The following is a 21,939-nucleotide window of genomic DNA, read 5'->3' on the forward strand; positions in this document are numbered from 1 at the left end:
AATTTTATTTATTTATTTATTAAACAAAATTTTTTTAAAAGCATTTATTATTTTTTTAATATGTTTATTTATTTGGTTGCACCGGGTCTTAGTTGCGGCAGGCAGGCTCCTTAGTTGGGGCTTCAGGGCACCTTAGTTGCGGCATGCATGTAGGATCTAGTTTCCTGACCGGGGATCGAACCCAGGCCCCCTGCATTGGGAGCTCAGAGTCTTAACCACTGGACCACCAGGGAAGTCCCTGTGAGCTGGAGGGTTTTAAAGCATTAGGTCATGGTAAACACTGCAACAGAGGGGGCTGCTTTCAAACAGGCGTTCTAGTTCACAAACCAGAGTGTTAAGAGATGGCGTTTTAGAGTCAGCTAAGTTTGAACACATGCTCTGTCTCTGACTGGCGGTTAGGGAGCTTGGCTTTAATGTCTTGGATAATCTATGATATGGGGATGGTAACAGTGCCTAACTCGTGACGCTGAGGAGCATTAAATAAAAAAAAGTGCTTTGACAGTATCTTATACCTCTTATGCTATTATTATTTTATCAGTACAGTTACTCTTTGGGGTAGTTAAATAGTGAAAATAGCAACTCTGTCTTGAGCACTTACTGTGTGCCTGGACTTGTGCTTTCCATGAAGTCTCTCATGCATGAGGCTCTATGAGGCAGGTCTCCCAAGCCCATTACAAGGATGCAGAAGCTGAGTGTAGGAAGTGTGGAAATGGACTTGAACCTGGTCTTTGCTTTTCATTGCACACCCTCCTGCCTGACCATGCAGGGTGTGAAGCCTGTGCATCAGCTGGGATTTATTCTCTGTTATCGGGTGCTGCCAGCCAGGGGATTTCATCCTGGCCCAGGGTTTCTAATGCATCCTACGCCTGGTCTTCTGCCACCGCCTTGCTCTCGTGGGTTGACAGGCAGTGCCCGTATTACATCGTTTTGCATTAGATTCTAATTTTTTTTTTCCGAGGGAGGGGTCAAAAACAGCTTTATTGTTTCTTATTAAAAGAAAAGTTATACATATTTATGGCAACAAATAAAAAAACAACAAAAAACAGAAAAGAAGGGCAAAGAAAAGAAGTTATCCATAGTCACACCCATACAAAACTACTCTTAACATCGATGTGATTTCAAAACTCACACAAATACACACACACATCCCCACAAACAGAATCATATTATACATATCATTTTCTGGCCTGCTTTGTTCACAAGACATTGTGGACGGCTTCAGTTCTTCTTCATTTTAAGTGGCTATTGAGTATTCAGCTGTATGGAAATTATTCAACCAATTTCCTGATGTTTTTAGGTATTTTGTTTGTTTGTTTGTTTGCCACAGTTGCTTATCCTTGTGTGTAAATCTGGGCACATTCATGATTACTCCCTTAGGCTAAATTCCAAGCTGGGTAATTGCTGGGTCAGTGGGTATGCATGTTATCAATTTTGATACGTGCTGCGAAATTGCCTTCCAGAAAGTTTTTTTTCTTTTAACGCCAGCATGGGGTTTAGCCAGCAATCCAGGAGAGTGCCAGGTGCCTGACCACCTTGCCGACACTGGATGTATTTTCTGGTTTATTACATTAACTTTATCAGAAAGGCTTTCTCAAAGCCAAAACCAAAACCAAAGCCAAACGAATAACAAACCAAGAAAACAAAAACCAGAGCACTAAATAACAGAGTGTGGCTTTACGCTAGGGTGGTGCTGCTGATTTGTATTTGCCCAGAGAAACTCCTACACATTGCTTGAGTAAGATTCTTCGATACTTTTAGACGGTATAACAGAGAGTAACTTCACAGGCTTATACTCAGCATTTGCTGCTTAGACCGTTAAGCTTAGTATTCGTGAGCGGGATGTAATGCTGCGTATGAACTAATGCTCAGCGAAAAGGCATTTTGTAGATACACAAAGGGGACAAAGCACAGAATTAAGCTGTTTTGATCTAATGGGTCTTTTTTTTTCTTTCAAAACAGGAAAGATGCCAAGAACAATGACGTGTCCTTTTCTCAAATTAAGTAAGTCTCTAGAGTTATGCACCTTAATACATTTAATCCCTCAATCTGTTCAGTGCCTATTTTGAGGTTTTTTTTTTTTTTTTTTTTTTTGATGGAAACTGCTGCCATTTTTCCTGATTGACAGGTTTGGACCTAATCATCCAGAAGTTCTTATTAGCCTTGTTATTCTGCAAGGAACCTGTGTTTCCTAGCTTCCTTCCCGTGTTGTACAATGGCAAGGGGAACCATACTTTTGCCATATAGTCTATCAACAAATATATATTTTGTGATTCAAAAAAGGTTATGAAGATCTAGGAGGAGAGAACTTGCTCAAAGTCACAAAACCAATCAGTTATATAACAGGGTCTAGAAGTCAGATTTCCTGATGCAGATTTCATTGTTTTGTAAATAACATTATAGTGCCACCACCTGCCACCGCCCGCCCGCCTGCCTATTGTATTATAGGTTTTCTTTGGGAAGATGTTTACTATCATCTCCAGAGTCATGGTTGAGTCATTTTTTTCTAACTGCTTATTTTTTTTCTTTCCTTTTCTATGATGAAGACCTAAAAAGTGAGTAAACTCTCCACTTTAAAAAAAAATAACTTGTATTTTTCTATTTTGAGCGTGAACTTGGTTGAGTGCAAAAAATCCTGTTTTGTTTTCCTAGATCCAAGTTAATCAAAGTGGAGAATTTTGAGGCCTACTTTAAGAAACAGCAAGCTGACTCCAACTGTGGATTTGCGGAAGAATATGAAGTATGTGGCTATGAATGTTATGTTTTTAATTGCTCTACGTTTTTCCTGAAAGTTGGAAAACTGTCTGTTTCCGTTTTATGGTGAAGTTTTGGGTGAGAGGCAGCCCTCTTTGAGGGGAGAGAGAAGCTCTTGCATGTCCCCTGGGGGCCCCTCTGAAACCTCTTGGGGAGGATCCCTCCTTGCTTCATCCAGCTTCTGGAAGCCCCAAGCATTCTTGACTTGTGGCCATATAACCTCCATCTTCACATGTCTCCCTTGTATGTCTGTATCTCAGTGTCTTTTCTCCTCTTATAAAGACACCAGTGATATTGCGTTAAGGGCCTTGCCCTACTGCAGTATGACCTCATCTTATCTTGAGTACATCTGCGAAAGCTGTATTTTCAAATCAGGTTTCATTCACACGTACCGGGGGTTAGAAGTTCTACATATCTAGTTGAGGGACGCAATGTTACCCATAACATCTCTGCATTCCCACTTTGTTCTGTCATACTCTCTGAGTAGTATAACTAACATTTGAACACTGAGTAAATGAACAACTCATATGTTCTGTTTTTAGGATCTGAAGCTTGTTGGAATTAGTCTACCTAAGTACGCAGCTGAACTGGCTGAGAATAGAGGAAAAAATCGCTATAATAATGTTCTACCCTGTAAGTTGTTTTTTCCACATTACTTTCCTTTTTTTCCATCACTGGCATCACATCTCTAACAGTAGAGGGGAGAAGAATCCAGATACGAACTAACCACTTCCATAGCCATTCCTTAGTCACCTTCTGTGTGCTAAGCACGGTGTTTAGGCATATGCCATTGAATTCAATCCTCACAATAGCCTTAGGAAATAGGTAGTAGAATAGTCGCTTAGCAGATGAGGAAAATGAGGCACAGAGTGGCTAGGTGATTTGTCCAGAGTCACACAGATAGTCATGGCGGGACCAGACTTGGACCGGGTCTGTCCGTTTCATTCAGGGAAAAGGCCAGAGTCTGTGCTTTGAACCCCTTTATTCCCACAGCTCTTTTATTTCAGTTAGTATAGTTCTGGAATGAAAGGGAGAAGGAGGAGGGCAGGCAGGGAGTAATGCTTTCTGTTTGTGCAGACACGTCTCTGGTTGGCTGCGTACGTTCCATGGCTAAATATGAATTACATTTGGGTTCATTCCTGTCTTTTTTTTTTTTTTTAATTGTCTGTTTTACTTGAAGTTGTGTTTTTCTTTCCTGGCCTGAAGTGTTAACTTCTGCTTAGATTCAGGATTTTCTAGCTCCTCCCTTCTTTCTCTTCATTCCTCGCCGCCCCTCCAGCACTTATATTGACAGCAGACATTGACTCATGCGTGCTCTGAGAGAAACGCTTTTAAAACTAGGCTGTCGGGATCTGCCTCAGCTCTGCGCTTTGAGGGTTAACTCAGGATTATTGGCCTGTTCTTGTGGATGTCTGTGGAGATTTTCAGAGCCAGAGTTTGGCTGTTGTTTTTATTGGGAAGATTTTAGGCTGAAACTCATGTTGGTAACTGGGTTTAGAATTGTTGTTATTTTGTTCAGGGGAGGGTGAGATAGCGGATAGTCAAAGACAGGGAAACATAGGAGCTGCTGCTTATAGCTCAGGCTGATAGTTGAGATTTTAAGGATATTATTTCATTTCTGGAGTTGGACAATTTTGTGTGTGTGTTTTTTGAGATGACAGTATATAGGAAACATGAGAATTTTATGCTTTACATCCTTCCACTTATAGTAGTCTTTTTTTAAAAAATTGAAGTATAGTTGATTTACAATGTTCTGTTAATTTCTGCTGTACAGCAAAGTGATTCCATTTTATATATATATATATAATATATATATACACTCACACATTTTTTTTCATATTCTTTTCCATTATGGTTTATTATAGGATATTGAATATAGTTCAGTATAACTGTGTTATACAGAACCATGTTGTTTATCTATTTTATATATAGTAGTTTGAATCTGCTAATCCCAAACTCCTAATTTATCCCCCCACCCCCTTTCCCCTTGGATAACCATATGTTTGTTTTCTATGCCTGTGAGTCTGTTTCTGTTTTGTAAAGAAGTTCATTTGTGTCATATCTTAGATTCCACATATACCACTTATAATAGTCTTATACATTCAGTTTATTCTTGCATTTGGGACTGTCTTTTTATGACAACTTTTTTTTATGAGAATAGAGCAAGTGTGAATGGCTTAACTGAGTATCTACCCTGCTGTAGTGGGAAGGGCACTGGATTTGAATTCTGACTGCCATTCACCAGATGAAAGTGCTTGGAAAAATCACTTAATCTCTCTGACCCTCAGTTTCCTCCTCTTTAAAATGGGCACAGAAGCTTGTAGTGTGGTTATGAGGAGTAAATAACATTGCTGAGGGCCTTCCCTGGCTCATGTTACTCACCCAAGGATGGTAATAGTTGGTTTCACCTGAGAAGGCGGTCTGGAGTGGTTAAGACCTTGGGACCTGGTGCCAGGCTGCCCGGGTTCGAACTGTGGCTCTGCCACTGACTAGCTCTGCCCAGGTGATCATGTAACTTCTCTGTGCCATAGTCACATCTGGTGACTGTGGGAATGAAATGAGGTCGTGGATGTAAAACGCCAAGCCATGCAGCTTCAAGGTGTGATGGAGCCCCTGTGTTGCCACTTTGTACTTTTTTCTCTTGTATTCAACTCACCTCACACCTTTGCTTCTATTCTAATATGGAACTTTTTTCTTTGAATGTCACAGACGATATTTCCCGTGTCAAACTTTCAGTCCATGCCCATTCAACTGACGACTACATCAATGCCAACTACATGCCTGTAAGTGGAGAGCGGGGCTCATAGTGCTGGCTGGTTAGGAGGAGGTCCTCAGAACTCCTCTTGCTGTCTCTTTGAGGTTGAATATGTGCTGCTTTCCATTTTTAGGGCTACCATTCCAAGAAAGATTTTATTGCCACACAAGGACCTTTACCCAACACTTTGAAAGATTTTTGGCGTATGGTTTGGGAGAAAAATGTCTATGCCATTGTCATGTTGACCAAGTGTGTTGAACAGGGAAGGGTAAGTATCTTTTATTTTTATTATGATTCAGTTCAATTCGTTCATTCATATTTACTGTGGTGGGAGGGTATCTTAAAAATGCTTTGTCTTTTTTCAAAAAAACACTCTCCCAAACATTAGCACCTCTGTTCTTAGAAGTGTGTTTTCTGACGTTTTCTCCTCTAAGAGAAAAGCTTTAGAAAAACGTTAAAAAATTCTATGTTATCATTACCTTCCTTTTGGCCAGTATTCATTAAGTCACTGCTGCTGGCATTAGTGAACAGCAGGGGTTGGGTTAGTGAGGCTGGAGAAGTCATGTGCAGCTCCGTTCTTCATCAGCTCTGTGAATGAGTGCAAGCCCGACCTGCCGCCAAGCAACCAGCTGCACCTGTGAGATGACCAATTTGACCAACTCAGTGATTTTCAAACTTAGTCTAGAGCATTGGGACCCTTTATGCAAAATTTCTGATGTATCCCCAGAGAAGTCTTAGCAGTTCCCTCTCCCTTCTGATGGCCTGGAATCCCCCCAGCCACTTCCATCAAAGATAAGATTTCTTCTAGTAATAAAATCCCATCTTTCCATAAATGGACCAAGGAGAATTGAAAAACATGGGCTAAATTCAGAAAGTCTGTGCCTGAGGAATAGGACCTAATGTGCTTTCTGAATTTTTTCATGTAGGTTCGTTACTTGAAGAATAGGATAGGAGTCAAGTCCCTTTTCTTTTTGGGCCGTGTTAGTTCCCCAACCAGGGGTCAAACCCGTGCCCCCCTGCATTGGAAGGGCAGAATCTTAACCGCTGGACCACCAGGGAAGTCCCGAGGAGTCAAGTCCCTAAGCCAGTGGTTCAGAAACTTTAATGTGCATCAGAATCACCTGGAGGGTGGTTCCGCCTCCAGAGTTTCTAATTCAGAGGGTCTGGGTGGACCTCCGAGCTGCATTTCTGACAATTCCCGGTGCTGCTTCAGGGTGCATGCTTTGAGTAGCACTGTCCCGGAGATAGTGCCAACCTGTCAGGCATCATTTCTTTTTTTCTTCTTTTTTTAATAGTAGAGCTTTTATTTAATTAATTTGTTAATTAATTTTTGGCTGTGTTGGGTCTTTGTTGCTGCACGCAGGCTTTCTCTAGTTGTGGCGAGCGGGCTCTAGAGCCCAGGCTCAATAGTTGTGACGCACGGGCATAGTTGCTCTGCGGCATGTGGGATCTTCCCGGCCCAGGGCTCGAACCCGTGTCCCCTGCACTGGCAGACGGATTCTTAACCACTGTGCCACCAGGGAAGTCCCTGGGCATCATTTCTTTTAATGTTCTGTTCTTTCACTTTAATTTAGCAGATGTTTATCCAGCCCCAAGTTATGTGTAACGTCCTGTGCTAGGGGCTGGGGTTGGAGGAAGGAAAGGTAACAAAGAACAGTTAAGAGGTGGTTCCCTTCTTCGTATTATTTGTGACACAGAAGGTTGGGTCCTGCACCCACTTCTTGCATTAGAACAGGTTATTATGCAAACGAAAGGCCATTGCTTATGAATGCAGATAAACTTTATGGTGCTGTTGAGCCCAGGGCCTCACACGTGGAACATTCTCCTAAATAACTGTTAGATAAATGAAAACGACATAGTTAAATTAACGAAGAACAAGAAGATGAATTTAATGGGTCCTTGTTCATCATCAGTCGGGAGAGAAGTGGATGTTACTGACCCTGGGTGAAAGGGGAAGAGAGCCAGTGTATTTTCTGCACTAGATTCTCCAAATATGTTATTTTTTCCTATAACAGCCCTGTGAGGTGTTATTATTTTATAGATGGGGAAACTGAAGCTTAGCGTTTAAGAACTTACCCACAAGGTAGTAACATAAATCCAGCGGGTAAGAGACAACCTGGGCAAAAGCTCCTTGTCAGTGTGTGTCCCAGTCCTGTGTTCTTTCTTGGAGCAGTGGTCCAGAAGCCGGGGTCTTTTAAAAAATACAGATCCCTGGGTCAGAGTCAGCATCTCTGGTGGTGGGAAGCAGGTATCTGTTTTTAAAGCAAAACAAACCTCCGAGGTGAGTCAGATATCAGTCAGGGTTAGAAACCATTGCAGGAGAGCACACTATGGAAAGTTTAGAGAGAGAGTGTGTGTATATATGTGTGTGTGTGTTTTCAGTCAGTTACTAATTGGGGATTCAGATAGTCTCAGAGAGCAGTTGTTTCCTGATTTTTATTTCTGTTCACATCTGCCCACTGACTTTATAAAAATCAAAGACCCCCAAATGATTTAATCTGATTCTCTTTATTGGTGTCCATATTTGTATTGCAATTAGTGTGTATCTAAAAGTATTGGGAAAAGTTCTCATTTCTTCTGCTGCTTAGGGTTATAGGTCAGTCAGAGAAGTTTAGTTCAGGGAGCAGTTAGTGGAATGGCTGCTGTAGGGCTGGGGGAGCTGGGTGGGCATGGTGTCCCCCGTGAAGGAACAGCTGCTGCTTAGCTCTGAGTCAGTTTTTGTGCAGAAATGGGGGCTCAGTGTTGGCTAGATCTTCTGATTTTTCAAGAGAAGCCAGAAATCTGGATTTTTATGGGAAAACTCCCAAATTTAAAAGAGTTGGCAGGAATCGTAAATTAAAAAAAAAAACAAAATTCCAAGGGTCAGACAGAACCCACCTAAGGGATGGATTCAGACCCCAGGTGGTGCTAGTTTTCAATATCTGGTCTCCTTGTGAGGGTTTCGTGATGGTAGACGGTGTGATCTGAGTCTTTGTATAAAAACACATTTTATTCTAGACCAAATGTGAGGAGTACTGGCCCTACAAGCAGGCTCAGGATTATGGGGACATAACGGTGGCAATGACGTCAGAAATCGTTCTACCAGAATGGACCATCAGAGACTTCACAGTGAAAAATGTAAGTAAGAGGTCAAGAAGGATAAGTCTCATATAACATTAACATATATTAATCTTGGGGTGATACTTTTTAGGTTGGTATTAACCAATTTTTTTATGCATCAGAATTATAGTTTTGCTTTTTTCTTTACAGAATAAAACAATCCATATCTGCATATACTCTAAGGCAACCCTTTGGCTTTGCTTTCTTAAAGAGAATTTCCTAAGTTGTTCTTAAATAAAGTGAACCTTTTTTTTTTTTTTAAAGACTTTCTTTTTAAATTTATTTATTTATTTCTTGATTTTTGGCTGTGTTGGGTCTTCGTTTCTGTGCGAGGGCTTTCTCCAGCTGTGGCGAGCGGGGGCCACTCTTCATCGCGGTGCTTGGGCCTCTCACTGTCGTGGCCTCTCCCGTTGCGGAGCACAGGCTCCAGACGCGCAGGCTCAGTAGTTGTGGCTCACGGGCCCAGCCGCTCCGCGGCATGTGGGATCTTCCCAGACCAGGGCTCGAACCCGTGTCCCCTGCATTGGCAGCAGATTCTTAACCACTGCGCCACCAGGGAAGCCCTAAAGTGAATCTTAAGAGCACGGCTCAGCATTTGTACTCCTTTCCTTCCACTTTCAGGTGACCTGCTATAGAATTTTTGTTACAAATCAAGGCCGTTTTGGATTATTTGGTTGGAAATATGGCATCAGGAGTGGCTATTTGCTGTTGGAATAGTTTATAATGACAGTTACAATAATAGGATTCCAGGACATATACACATGGCCTCCCTTCCCCCAAAACGTTATGAAAACAAATGCAGTTAAATTGTGTAGGCATTCTAGGAAGTCAGTTTATGTGTCCTTTTAATTTTTTTAAGGATGTTTAAAAATAGAATCAGTGCCATGAGCAACATTGATATCTTTTGATGGCTGCATAAATCAATATAACCCTCTGCAGTTTATATCAAAGGCATAAAAATATCCATCCCCGTTTGATCTGGTGGTTCCAAGTTTGAGAATCTGCCCTAAAGAAATAATCTGAAATATAGGCGACGGCTTATTATTCATAAAGATGAATCTGAGTATTATTTATAATGGGGGGGAAAATTTGGAAACCGTGAAAATATCTAGCTTTCGGAGTATAGATAATGAAACTATAGATTATCTAGTCACTGTATCATTATTCAGCTATTAGAAATGATGGCTATGGAGACTGCATAATTACCATGAGGAGAAGTTAGAGTGTAATTAAGTGAAATATACTAGGAGACAAAATTTAATGCACATTATGAATAGTGCATAAAAGAAAAGCCTGGAAGTAGATTTAGTAGAGTTGCTTTTATGAGGGGTTGGTGGGCTGCTTTCTAGTTGATGAGAATTATCCTTGAAGATTTCATAAGTCATTTCATGCTACACTGTTGTAGTATATTAACTCTTTGCTAATTGCCGTGTCTCAAAGGCTCTGGCCTCCATTAATACTTATTTCAATTCCTCTCCTGGAGATGCCGTCAAAGCAGTTAATCATGTATTGAATGAGTCACATAAATAATGCAGTTCACCATAGCTGAGAATCCCTTAAAATGTCATACTTATTTCTATAGATTTCACCCATTTTAAACAGACTGGCTTATCCTTGGTTGCTTTCACTGCTTGGAGTTCGCCCTTGTGGAGGGGAATTGTGGGTAGAATTGTCCACATCATTAAAAAAATTACTATTATTATTATTTTTATTAACTAAACTCCAGACTTTATTCTAAGTTCATATTTTTCCACTAAAGCCCTTTCCAGTTCAGGATCCAATCCAGGATACCACATGGCATTTAATAAAATATTATTTTTTAATTGTACAAAATGCATGAATATATTTGCCCTTTAAAAAGTGGGAACATAACCGATAGGTCTGAAAGTGTCCTTTGACTGCCACCTCTAAGCCGAGCCTCTTTGCTCTTCTGTGGAGATAATACTGAAAATCTGACCTTCCCCTCAGCTCTCTCCTTCTCCCCTCTTTTCTCTCATGGCTGGTTTCTTTCTTTGGATGAGTACTTATAATTAAGTCTGTGAATGTTATGTTCATGCGGGACGGGACTTCACAGTACCCTCTTCCCTCACTGCCCTTTTTTCTTACTGTCTTCCACATTTTGAATAATGTGAATGTACTGCTTTTGTAATGTATATACATTAAAAAAAAAAAAAGCTTCAAAGGGTAGCTGTCATAAAGAAGATGGAAATGTCAGCAGTCCAGATGTAGGTACACACAGGTGAGGCCAGTGCCCAGGTGTAGGCATAATGAGTACAGTTGAATCAGGAATGGGAATGGCCCAGCCTGGGCAGAGTTCTGATAATTAAAAGTATGTGCTTTGGTCCCTGTAGGAAACCAGTCTGTGTAATAACTAACTCTGTTATAATAAGCTTCACTTTCTATTGTCTATCTGAAGTCGAAATAGATGCTTTCTGGGGGGAGCCCTTTCTCAAACCCCTACAGTTCTAAATATTTACTTGGTGCTTGCCAGTTGCCTATCACTTTATTAAATTCTTTGTAAGATGTGAATTATGAGGCAGTTCTTGCCCCGAAGGCACTGACTATCATAGTTGTATTTGTATAAATTCATTTTTGGTCAGTGACATTTCCAGGTGGGCTCAAGGGGTGGGGTTTATGAAGCTCTAAGGAGGTGTAGGTGTAAGAATGTGAGCACATGATTGGCAGGAGGCTGGATTGGAAGGGGAAGATTCTGAACTCAAAATCGAAGGATGAGAGACTTCTGCCTCTGAGCTGAGTGTTAGAGAAGTTGTTTCACTTCTTGGAACCTTTCTCCTCCTTCTTTGAAGGGGGATAGTAAACCCTCCTGCTTGGCATGTTATGAGGATTTGATGAGTACATCGAAGTCCCTGCAAGCACTTTATCAGCTGTTGTACCAATGTACAGTTCTAATTTGTGGTCGTAACCACTTCTGCTGAGCTGCCTTTCAGCTGAGCCGTGCAGTTCAGTCTTCAGGTACTGCTTGATCTAGCTTGCCTTGCTCTCTGGATCTTACCTCTTTTCTTGGCTTTTAGATCCAGACAAGTGAGAGTCACCCTCTGCGTCAGTTCCATTTCACCTCCTGGCCTGACCATGGCGTTCCTGACACCACTGACCTGCTCATCAACTTCCGGTACCTTGTTCGTGACTACATGAAGCAGAGTCCCCCTGAGTCACCGATTCTGGTGCACTGCAGGTATGCAGATGGCTGTCCATGTGTGACAGATTTCAAACGTAATTATAAATATGGACACTTTTGAAAAAAAAAAAAAACCGTAAGAGGGAATGCAATAGGTATTTACAAATTTAAGAAAGGTTTGGATAAGGGACCAATAAGGAATTAGGGCTTATTTCCTAAGCCTTCGACTTTAGAACGGGGGTTGGCAAACTATAGCCTGTGGGTCAGATCTGGTCACCTGCCTGTATTTAAAAAAAAATCGTAATATATTTTAATTTCTTTCTTATTTATAATATTTTGTTTTGAAATATTTCAACCTTACAAAAGTATGGAGAATAATAACAATTTAATCAAGCACGACATGATGCCATATATGTTTCTTTTTGTTAATAATACATTACAGATACAATTAAAGTCTCTGCTTACTAGTCTTCTATCCCATTCGCCTTCTTACATAGGTGAATGTGGTCCTAGAGTTGGTCTGTATCATTCCCTTCCATGCTTTTATATTTTATTACATATGTACGTAACTCTATGGTTTTATATAGCTTTAAACTTTTACCAGATTTTATAAAGTATACATCATTCTGCAACCTGTTTTGTTTAGCATTTTGGTTTGCTGTTTAACAATGTTGAAACACATAACTCTAGTTCATTTTATTTATTTAAAAATATTTTTTCCACATATAAAAACTGCATGTAAATTAATGAATACAACCTGATGAGTTTGGAGATGAGTATACCCCTGTGAAACCATCACCACAGTCTACTTGGCTGTCTGGTTTTGTAAATACAGTATTATTGGAACACAGCCATGTCCATTTGGTTACGTATTGCCTATGGTTACTTTTATGCTATAGTGGCAGAAAAAGTGGATTTGCAAGGTCTGCAAAGCTGAAGATATTTACTCTCTGGCCCTTAACAGAAAAAGTTTGCCACCCTCTCCTCCAGAACAATAAGAAATTAGCTTTGAAGCTGAAGGAATTGATTTTAGGACAGAAGAAGGGAGGGACTTTGTTGCCTTCTGGGGAGTAAATTGATGAAACTTGCCATCCTAGATACAGTGGTGACTTGAATGGGACTGAGGTTCAAGACGCTCTAGCAAGGTGTTTTATTTGTGGCATTTGACATGAAAGTAACTTTAGGACTTGGGCCCCAGTTCTAAGCTAGTACAATCTGACTTGAAAGGTTTCAATCGAGCCAACTGGTAATGGTCCTGGGCTTGACCCTCGAAGCCTGATAGCAGAGGAGAGTAAGATATATGTATAAATGGGGAAATGGGAGTTTTACAGTAGAGGTAACCCATGCTGACATGCTCATTTCCCCTTTTTTTCAGTGCTGGGGTGGGAAGGACGGGCACTTTCATTGCCATCGATCGTCTTATCTATCAGATAGAGGACGAGAACACTGTGGATGTGTACGGGATTGTGTACGACCTTCGAATGCACAGGCCTTTAATGGTGCAAACAGAGGTGAGCCCAATGTCTGTGTTTGACAATTACCCCTTCCCGTCTGTGTTTAAAAGATGGCATCATGTCACACACTTGTGTTAAAATATTCCACCCTTCCAGATCTTTCTGGCTCTTGGCTGTGAGGTGGATTTCTTTCAAGACCTTAAAGTGATGTGGGATTGAACTACCCCACGATACCCGAGGCAGTGACATAGTCGTCCTGATAGCAGCAATGGAGCTGCAAACCGAGACAGTATCAGGATTCCTCACCTTCCTGCCACTGACTCACCAAATAATCTTAGCAAGTCTCTGAACTTTGGCTTCCGGGTTTTAAACTCATAAAACTGGTCTTTTCAACTCTTGATTTCTAAGAAGGTCTGACCATTCTTAAAATAAGCTAATGAAATGGACTTATCAAATATTAATGATACGAAATAGGATAATGCTTCTTTAAGCTTTAACACAGCAATATATCCTCACCCTGCCTTGTAAATGTTAAAGAACATCAATCATCACAGCTGCGGGAGGATGGTGACCAATTGGGAAAATGCATGCTTCATATCTACAGTGAAACTGTTGGGTTTGGCTTTCCCTGAAATGTTCCTGATAAACGATGTGTTCAAGGCATGCTCTCAACATGTGTATTGGGAAATAGCCTTCCTCAAAGCTGTCGGGATGAATGCTCCCTGGCCAGGATAGAGCAGAATATTAATCTTGTATCAGGCCGTCACCCTGAACCAATTCAGAACTCTATGAGTATGTGCTGGGTTTCCGAGTCCAGCAGGGAATGTTCCGGAGGCCTGGGTGCGTTGTGTGCTTTGGGGTGGCGCAGCATGGCTGTGGTGGGAAGAGTGGAAGTCACCTCCTGCGTTGGTGGGGACAGAGATCTTCTATTTCCTGCTGTAATTAACATATAGAGTCGTAATTCTCAATCTTTTATCTGCTTTTGAGAAACACAGAAATCTTATACCTGCTTACAAATTTTCTCATCCCTTTTTAAAATATTTTGAAAATAATATACATTTGTTCATATCAAAAAAATTTAACAGTACAGGATTATACAGAGGACATTTTTCTCTTTTACTTTTTCTTCCCCAATTCCACTCCCTAGAGGTAGCTAGTGTTTACAGCTTGCATATGTCTTTACAGGCTTCTTTATGTACCTCTGTTAAAAAAATGTATACGCATACACACACACACAGAGCATATTTTAAAAACTGGATCTTATTTTGTAGGTAATGCTGCCCTGTGATGTTTTTCTCCTCTAACAGCATTATGGATATCTTTCAGCATACACCCTTTCTTCCTCTTTTTAATGGCTACCTGCAGATTCTGATGTGCTTGCCTGAAGCGTGGGGACCTTCAGGTCTACCCCAATCATTACCCCTGTCTCTACACCCCGTTTAGGATGGGGACCCCCAACTCAGCCCTGATCATCCCCCTTTAACCCACCCCTCTGTTGAGAATCACAGCTTACTCGTTCTCCACATCCTCCCTAGCCAAGAAAACCCTGCTGGACTTTTTAGTGCATTATTTCCTCCGCATTCTTTCTTTGCCTTTCCCCAAGACTCTGGTACTTTTCCTTGGTGCCGGGAGGTGCAGGGAGTGCACCGCTCTCATTGAGAACCATTAATGATGAGAACCTTGCTGTCTGTGGTTTCAGATTTCACCACTATGTTATTACCCCTTGACCTACGTGAACTTGGAGTGTTCGCTGTGGGGTGGGTGGGGTTGGAGTGCGGTAATCTGTTTGAAAAAAACCTTGGGTGCTCATCTTCGGGACCTGTGCTCATTTGTTTTCTCTCTTTCTTTTTCTAACAGGACCAGTATGTTTTCCTCAATCAGTGTGTTTTGGATATTATCAGATCCCAGAAGGACTCGAAAGTAGATCTCATCTACCAGAACACAACCGCAATGACAATCTACGAAAACCTTGCACCAATGACCGCGTTCGGAAAGACAAATGGTTACATTGCCTAAATTCCAAAGGAAAACCTTTCTGGAGTTAACCAGACCGTCACACCCACAGCAAAGGAAAATGCCCCGATGTTGACATGTTTTTATATGTCTAGTATCCTAATTCTTTGTTCCGTTTTGTTAGAACTAATTTGAGAGTGTGAAGCTGCACATGTGAAACATGACAAATGAGAAGTTGGGGCTATCAGGGGCTGTGGATGGGTGGTGAGCAAATCAACTATGTTTCTGATTATCAGTGGGATGAGTTCACTCTTTTTTTTTTTTTCTTGAGAATTACAGAACACCAGGAAAAGTGAGCTATGATTTTTTTTTTCTTTTACAAGACATTCTTTTTTAAAAAGACTATTTTATATGATTCACACGCTAAAGCCAGGATTGTGTTAGGTTGAATATATTTTAAGTATCAGAGGTCTATTTTTACCTACTGTATCTTGGAATCTAGCTGATGGAAAATACATAATTGTGGATGATTATCATGTAGGGAGGGCTACGTGGTACCTCTCCTGCCTGGGTTTTCTATTTGAACATGTGCCTTTTCTGAATTATGCTTCCACAGGTAAAACTCAGTAGATCTCTATTTTTGTATTGAATCTCATAATTGGACTATGTGGAATATTTAAACAGTAGTTTAGTATCAGAGGTTCAGCCTTCTCAGTAACATTCCTGTTCTCATTTGATTAGAGGAGATCCTCCCCAACTTCCCCCATCCCCTGTTTTGTGCTCTATTCTTTCTTCCCTTTTCCCCCTCCTATTTTTCCCCAAAGACACTTCTGATGGCCACATTTTCTGCCCATTGGTTGAGCAAGAGTGGAAACTAAATTATCACCGTGAGAATTTCGGGGTGGGGGAAGGTCGGGGGGAAACAGAGGAACCCTTCAGTGGCACAATAATCTTTTATTGTCCCCATTTGATCTTTTTTCTCACTTCTGTATGTGGTAAGAAGGATTATTTAAAGGTGCAATATGTGACTTAGTGATTCATGATGCTCTAGGTTTTTAGTAACGTTTTACTCAGGTTGGCATTTTATGTGTCTCTGTGTGTCCGTGTATGTGTGTGTGTTTTTAAAAGCGTGGCAATCTGCGAACACTTCCGTGTGAAAACAGTGTCAGATGAATCCCTCCTTCCGTAGAGTCTACTGGCTTTAGTCTGTATCTGCAGTAACACATACCCGTATCTGCTGTGTATATATATATACTAAGCTCTTAAAACAGTCATTCCTTGGAACTGAGGTGTACAAAGTTCGAATTTGTATCAAAGATGTAATTATTATTTTTAAAACTTCTTTTCACTATACTGCTGCTGTAATTACTTTGATTGTTTAAAGTGTAGATTGATTTTTGTTGTTGTTGTTTTTGGCTTTCAGGTATGTGTATCCACCGAGAATTTCAGAATCTATGTGGATTTATTTTATTGGTACATAATCTGTAAACTTCTCAAGGCATTAACACGAAAGGATTTGTTTCTTTTTATTTTATATTGTGGCTCAGGTTATATTTTGAAGATGCGTTGAGTTTCTCCTCCAATAGGCAATGAAGTGTACAAGGTCTTATGAAGGAATGACCAAGTCCCTGGAGTCCTGTGGCCGTTTCCCACAGTCATAAATCCTGCTGTAAACATAGGACGATGTGTCCTATTGAAAATGGGAGCGGGGTGCCCTGGTCACCGTGGATCTGTGGGAGCCTGTCTCCTGACCCTGCCATGCTCCTTAAGTCACCGGCACTTCGATCACTGACTGGACATTTGGGTATTTTAGGGTCACGAAGGGGGAACCACCGCGTACAGAAAGCCCTTGATTCGGTTCAGAGGTCAAGTGTTGCACGTCTTTTGTCTCCCTCTCCCTTTGAGGTACTGAAAGAAATAAAGGAGAAGTGGTGATGGTGTCGTGTTTTGGGAGAACCTTACTTTCCAAATGGAAATTGCACTTTTTGCTGAATCCTTTGCTCTCTTTGGTAGAAAGCAGTTTGTTCAGTATCAGGCCCTTGGAGGAGTGGGCTGGCCAGGCCAGGCCAGGCTGGGTCCTCCTCTTTGGCTCTGAAGGTCTGCATCAGGGAAGCCGTGCCATCCCGGGGTGTTGAGTGAAGCTGGGTTTGGGCGATTGCTTCCAAGCCTTCACACTTGGAAGGCTGCCCCTTGCACGCAGATCTTGGAGAGTTCCGTAACTTCTTCAGTGGTCCCTGTTCAGGCAGCAGTTCTGTGGGTCACACCCCTTCCCACTTCAATTTGTCAGGAAACCACGGTGATGGGTGCCAGTGTACCAAATCCCATGTAGATGTACGCCCTGCCCACATTACTGCCGCTGCCGTGGAGAAGTCGGAGGGAAGGACTTAACTCGAAAAATTCCTTTAAAAGATGAAAGCAACAATAATCATAAACATATTGTGTCAAAATGCAAAAACCAGAAATCTTCCTCCCTTCCGCCTGGGATGATCTTGGGAAATGGGCAGCAGCCACTCTCAGACGTCATTCCCAATCCTGGGAGGAAGGCTTGTGGTGGAGAGGCCTGGATTCCAAATGGGCAGGTCACACGAAGGTCACGATGTTTCTCTGCATCCTGAAGAGACCTGGCGATGGGCCACGGGTGGGGGGGGGGCGGTTTGGTGAGGGTATTTATAGCACAGTGAAAAGGGAAGATTAATGTGTAAATATAAAGGACACCCGGGCTGGGGGTTGGTCCCAGAAAAGAGAAAGTGCTTTTGAGCTCCTGCCCCCAACCCTTCCAGGAACAATGGAACAGTGAGCAATGAACTAAGCTTTGAGGAGTCCAGTGGAATTGTGGGGATGGTGTGATCGCCCTTGCTTAGTATTTGACAGTTGCATACAGAAAACCAGCCAGGATGGGATGAGTTAGTTTGGGGGATTTGGGCCATTGATATATCTTCTCCCAAGAGCAAGGACGTTTTGTCTGCAAAGTTAAATCTCGTGATGTTTGGCACCAGTAGGAAATGACATTTGGGTCTGTTCCCTGTGGCCATGTAACAACCATTAGGTTTTGGCATAATTGACTCCACTGGATCTGGGCATCACCAAGTCAGAGGCTCCTGGGGTTGGGGCCAACTATGCAGATGATTCATGTTCGCTTTTCATCTGGGATGAAAAAGCCTGGTTTTCTTTTGAAATGCTTGATTGCACTTGCTGAGCTAAACAAGTCTTGGTGACTGATGTTGATTTGCCTCCAAAGTCCAAGTTCTGAGTTTTCAGACTATGTGTAGCAGTCGAGTACTTAACATACTGTAGCTTTTTTTTCCCCTCGGGGGCACCTATGAATAGCATATGTTGATGTGGACTCTAAAACTGTAATTTTCTTGTAACTATTTTGGAATGATGCATATTTCTAATGTTTGTTATACTTGTACAGAGTATTGCTGTTGGTTGCTTTTTTTTTTTTTTTTTTGGTTTGTTTTTTAAGGAAAAAAATGGCCTGAAAAAAACATTTTTAAAAAGACTTATAAATACCAAATATAAAAAATGTCAACACATTATGCCTCTGTTTGACTTTCCCCCTCCTTGCTTTATGTCCAAATCATTTCGCTTATCCAGCGGTTTAGTTTCCTGCATTCAGCTGGGGGCATCCTTAACAAAAACACGTTTCCCTTGGGATTTTCCCACATCCTTTTGGTTTGCTAGGGCTGCTGTAACAAAGTACAACAGACTGGGGGGCGTAAACAACAGAAATTTATCATCTCACAGTTCTGGAGGCTAGAAGTCTGAGATCAAGGTGTCAGCAGGTTGGTTTCCTCTGAGGCCTCTCTCCTTGGCTGGTGGACGACCATCTCCCCCTTTGTCTTCACATGGTCGTCCCTCTGTGTGTCCTAATCTCCTCTTCTTATAAGGACAGCAGTCACGGTGGATTACAGTGCACTCTAATGACCTCATTTTACCTTAGTTACCTCTTGAAAGAGTCTGTCTCCAAGTACAGTTGCATTCAGAGGCACTGGGCGTTAGGACTTTAACATACGAACTTTGGGGGCACATAATTCAGCCCGAAACACACACGGAGGGTGATGAAGTAGAGACCTGGGGGAAGCGAGTGTGCAGCTAAGGTGTGGCTGCCTGTGCTCACAGAGGGTCGGACGTGGGTCTGCAGATGGACAGACACCCACTTGGGGGTGGCTTATATGCCTTAGGCAAGCCTCCAGGATTTTTAGAGGGTTTTCTGGTTGATGGATTTGGGGAATCTCAGAATTGCTGGGAGACTGTGGCAGTTTGGGTACTTTTTCTTTCATCTCGCTCCCTTATGCCTTGATGCAAACTCTAAGTAGACTGAGATGATTCTAAGATCTCTCTTATTCCTCTTGCCTGAAACAAATTAATCCATTCAACAGTGATGTACTGAGTACCTACTATACACCAGCCACTGTACCTTGGTGGCTGAGGGTTCTACCGTGAACAAAATGGATAGAAATCTCTGCCCTCATGGAACTTACATCCTGGTAAGAGGAGGCAGACAAACAACATAGCGTAAATAAAATCTTTAGTGTGTTAGATGATGAAAATACGGAGAAAATAGCATTTCACACCCAGACGCACCAACTGGTTTTCACACACAAGGCAGCGCAGCTACATCGTGTCAAGGAGAAAGTGTCGCCACACGCTCTCCACTCAACCCCTGCCTTATTTACTGTTTGGACGGCGGCAGTGCCCACTCCTCGGGTCCATCAGGGACACAAAGGGTGAACGCAGCACAAGTCCTGCCCGTAAGAAGCGGACAGTCTAGAGGGAGGGGCCAGGGGCACGTGTGATGCAAACGCACAACAAACCCCACGAAATACTGGAGGCGATAAAGGAACAGGTGACAGGGGTCCCAGGAGCATAAGGGGGTGGCATGTGAGCCAAGTCTTAAGCAGGATTTTAGTTGGAGGATATAAGGGGGGAGGCAGGGGGTGAATGTGCCCTCTTGGAGGATGGTGAGGGCTTCAGGATGAGGGCGTGCAGGGAGGGGTGAGGTGAGGTGAGGTGAGGTTGTGCCTGATGACCCTGGCAGGGAAGAGCCCTAGGATTGTAAGCCAGGATGATTAAAACTGTCTCACCTTTAAGATGTTGCACCAGGCGTGTGTGTGTGTGTGTGTGTGTATACATAAGTAAACTTACACACAGACATATACACACAATTTTGCCTTCTCTATTTTCTTTGCATGGAAACTGCACGGTGGTCACAAGGGTGAGTGACCACAATAGGATGGAAGGAAGGACACCACCAGACCCTTGACTAGTTAGTGGGAGTAAAGGGTATACTTTCTTGCACGGAACAGACCACACTGTAGCACGTTCAGTGGGAGACATGTTTGCCCGGGCCTCCAGGTCCCACTAGGTCCTCAGTGGTCATTGCCATCGGGCAGAGCAGGCGGGGTCCTATCAGATCTTTCGTTTCCCTTGCTGATCGCACCCTCTCAATCCCTTTCTCTCTTTCCCCACCTCTTCCCTTTCTTTCTCATTTCTCATCCTCCTCGCCTGTCCCAACCATCTGGAGACTACAGCTAAATGCTGGCCTGCTTGCCAAGTCAAAATAACTACTGACAATTCCAGCACATTCCTGAGTTGTTTATTTAAAATACTGGGTGAAATCAGGTCAGTTTTCCAGGCATGGATTCCCATAGTATGTCCAGGTCTGCCTGAGATCCCTTGCTGTAATTACTTTCCTGATTAGGCAAAAAGCACAGATCTGGAGCATATGACAATGGAATTATTACAGACATGATTACTTGCCTCACTGAGGATAGAAAATATTTTGCTTTTAAAGAGATGCTTCCAGATACATGGTGGTAGGAAGGATGGTGCGGGTCCAGAAGTTTGGAGGCCTGAGCTTCAGTTCTCCCCCTGCCCAAACTGACTGAGTGGAAATCACAGAACTTTTCTACTTTTTTTTTTTAAAAACATTAAAAAAAAAAAAATTATTTATTTATGGCTGTGTTGGGTCTTCGTTTCTGTGCGAGGGCTTTCTCTAGTTGCGGCAAGCGGGGGCCACTCCTCAACGCGGTGCGCGGGCCTCTCACTATCGCGGCCTCTCTTGTTGCGGAGCACAGGCTCCAGACGTGCAGGCTCAGTAGTTGTGGCTCATGGGCCTAGTTGCTCCGTGGCATGTGGGATCTTCCCAGACCAGGGCTCGAACCCGCGTCTCCTGCATTGGCAGGCAGATTCTCAACCACTGCGCCACCAGGGAAGCCCACTTTTCTACTTTTGATAAGCATCTTTTTAAAAAAACCTTTATTTTATATTGGAGTATAGTTGATTAACAATGTTGTGCTAGTTTCAGGTGTACAGCAAAGGGATTCAGTTTTACATATACAAGTATCTATTCTTTTTCAAATTCTTTTCCCATTTAGGTATTGAGCAGAGTTCCCTGTGCTCTACAGTAGGTCCTTGTTGGTTATCCATTTAAAATATAGCAGTGCGTATATGTCAATCCCAAACTCCCTAACTATCTTCCCCCCCTGCCCTTCCCCCTTGGTCACCATATGTTCGTTCTCTTAAAAAAACAAAACAAAACAAAACAGATGATAAGCAGTAGGTGACAGAGAGCTGAAGTTTGCCCGAGGAGTCTGGAATGCAGCATCTGTGGCTTGCTGAATACACAGCCCCGAGTGCCTGAGGGGGTTGGGTGCTGGTGGATGTCTTCTCGTTAAAGCTGAGGAAGTTTAGAGACTCAGTTCCCTAGGAGGGCATCTTCCCACAAGTGTTTTGAATGGTCATCTGACCATTACAACTTCAACTGGGAAGTTCCCAGGGCCCATCTT

General features: G+C 42.4%; 1 protein-coding gene across 1 annotated transcript in view; it reads left to right on the plus strand.

Annotated features, from left to right (window-relative positions):
• The window catches only part of PTPRJ (protein tyrosine phosphatase receptor type J), a 164,729-nt gene extending 147,643 nt beyond the window's left edge, over positions 1-17,086 (plus strand). Inside the window, exons 16-24 of the mRNA XM_068556119.1 lie at positions 1,960-2,001; positions 2,650-2,737; positions 3,294-3,384; positions 5,461-5,534; positions 5,640-5,774; positions 8,504-8,623; positions 11,638-11,798; positions 13,117-13,252; positions 15,053-17,086. Coding sequence (XP_068412220.1) covers positions 1,960-2,001; positions 2,650-2,737; positions 3,294-3,384; positions 5,461-5,534; positions 5,640-5,774; positions 8,504-8,623; positions 11,638-11,798; positions 13,117-13,252; positions 15,053-15,211 — 1,006 coding nt within the window. The 3' untranslated portion in view covers positions 15,212-17,086. The remainder of the gene's footprint in view (positions 1-1,959; positions 2,002-2,649; positions 2,738-3,293; positions 3,385-5,460; positions 5,535-5,639; positions 5,775-8,503; positions 8,624-11,637; positions 11,799-13,116; positions 13,253-15,052) is intronic.
• The last annotated feature ends 4,853 nt before the right edge of the window (positions 17,087-21,939 follow it).

The sequence above is a fragment of the Eschrichtius robustus genome, chromosome 11, assembly GCF_028021215.1.
Source record: "Eschrichtius robustus isolate mEscRob2 chromosome 11, mEscRob2.pri, whole genome shotgun sequence".
Classification (NCBI taxonomy): Eukaryota; Metazoa; Chordata; class Mammalia; order Artiodactyla; family Eschrichtiidae; genus Eschrichtius; species Eschrichtius robustus.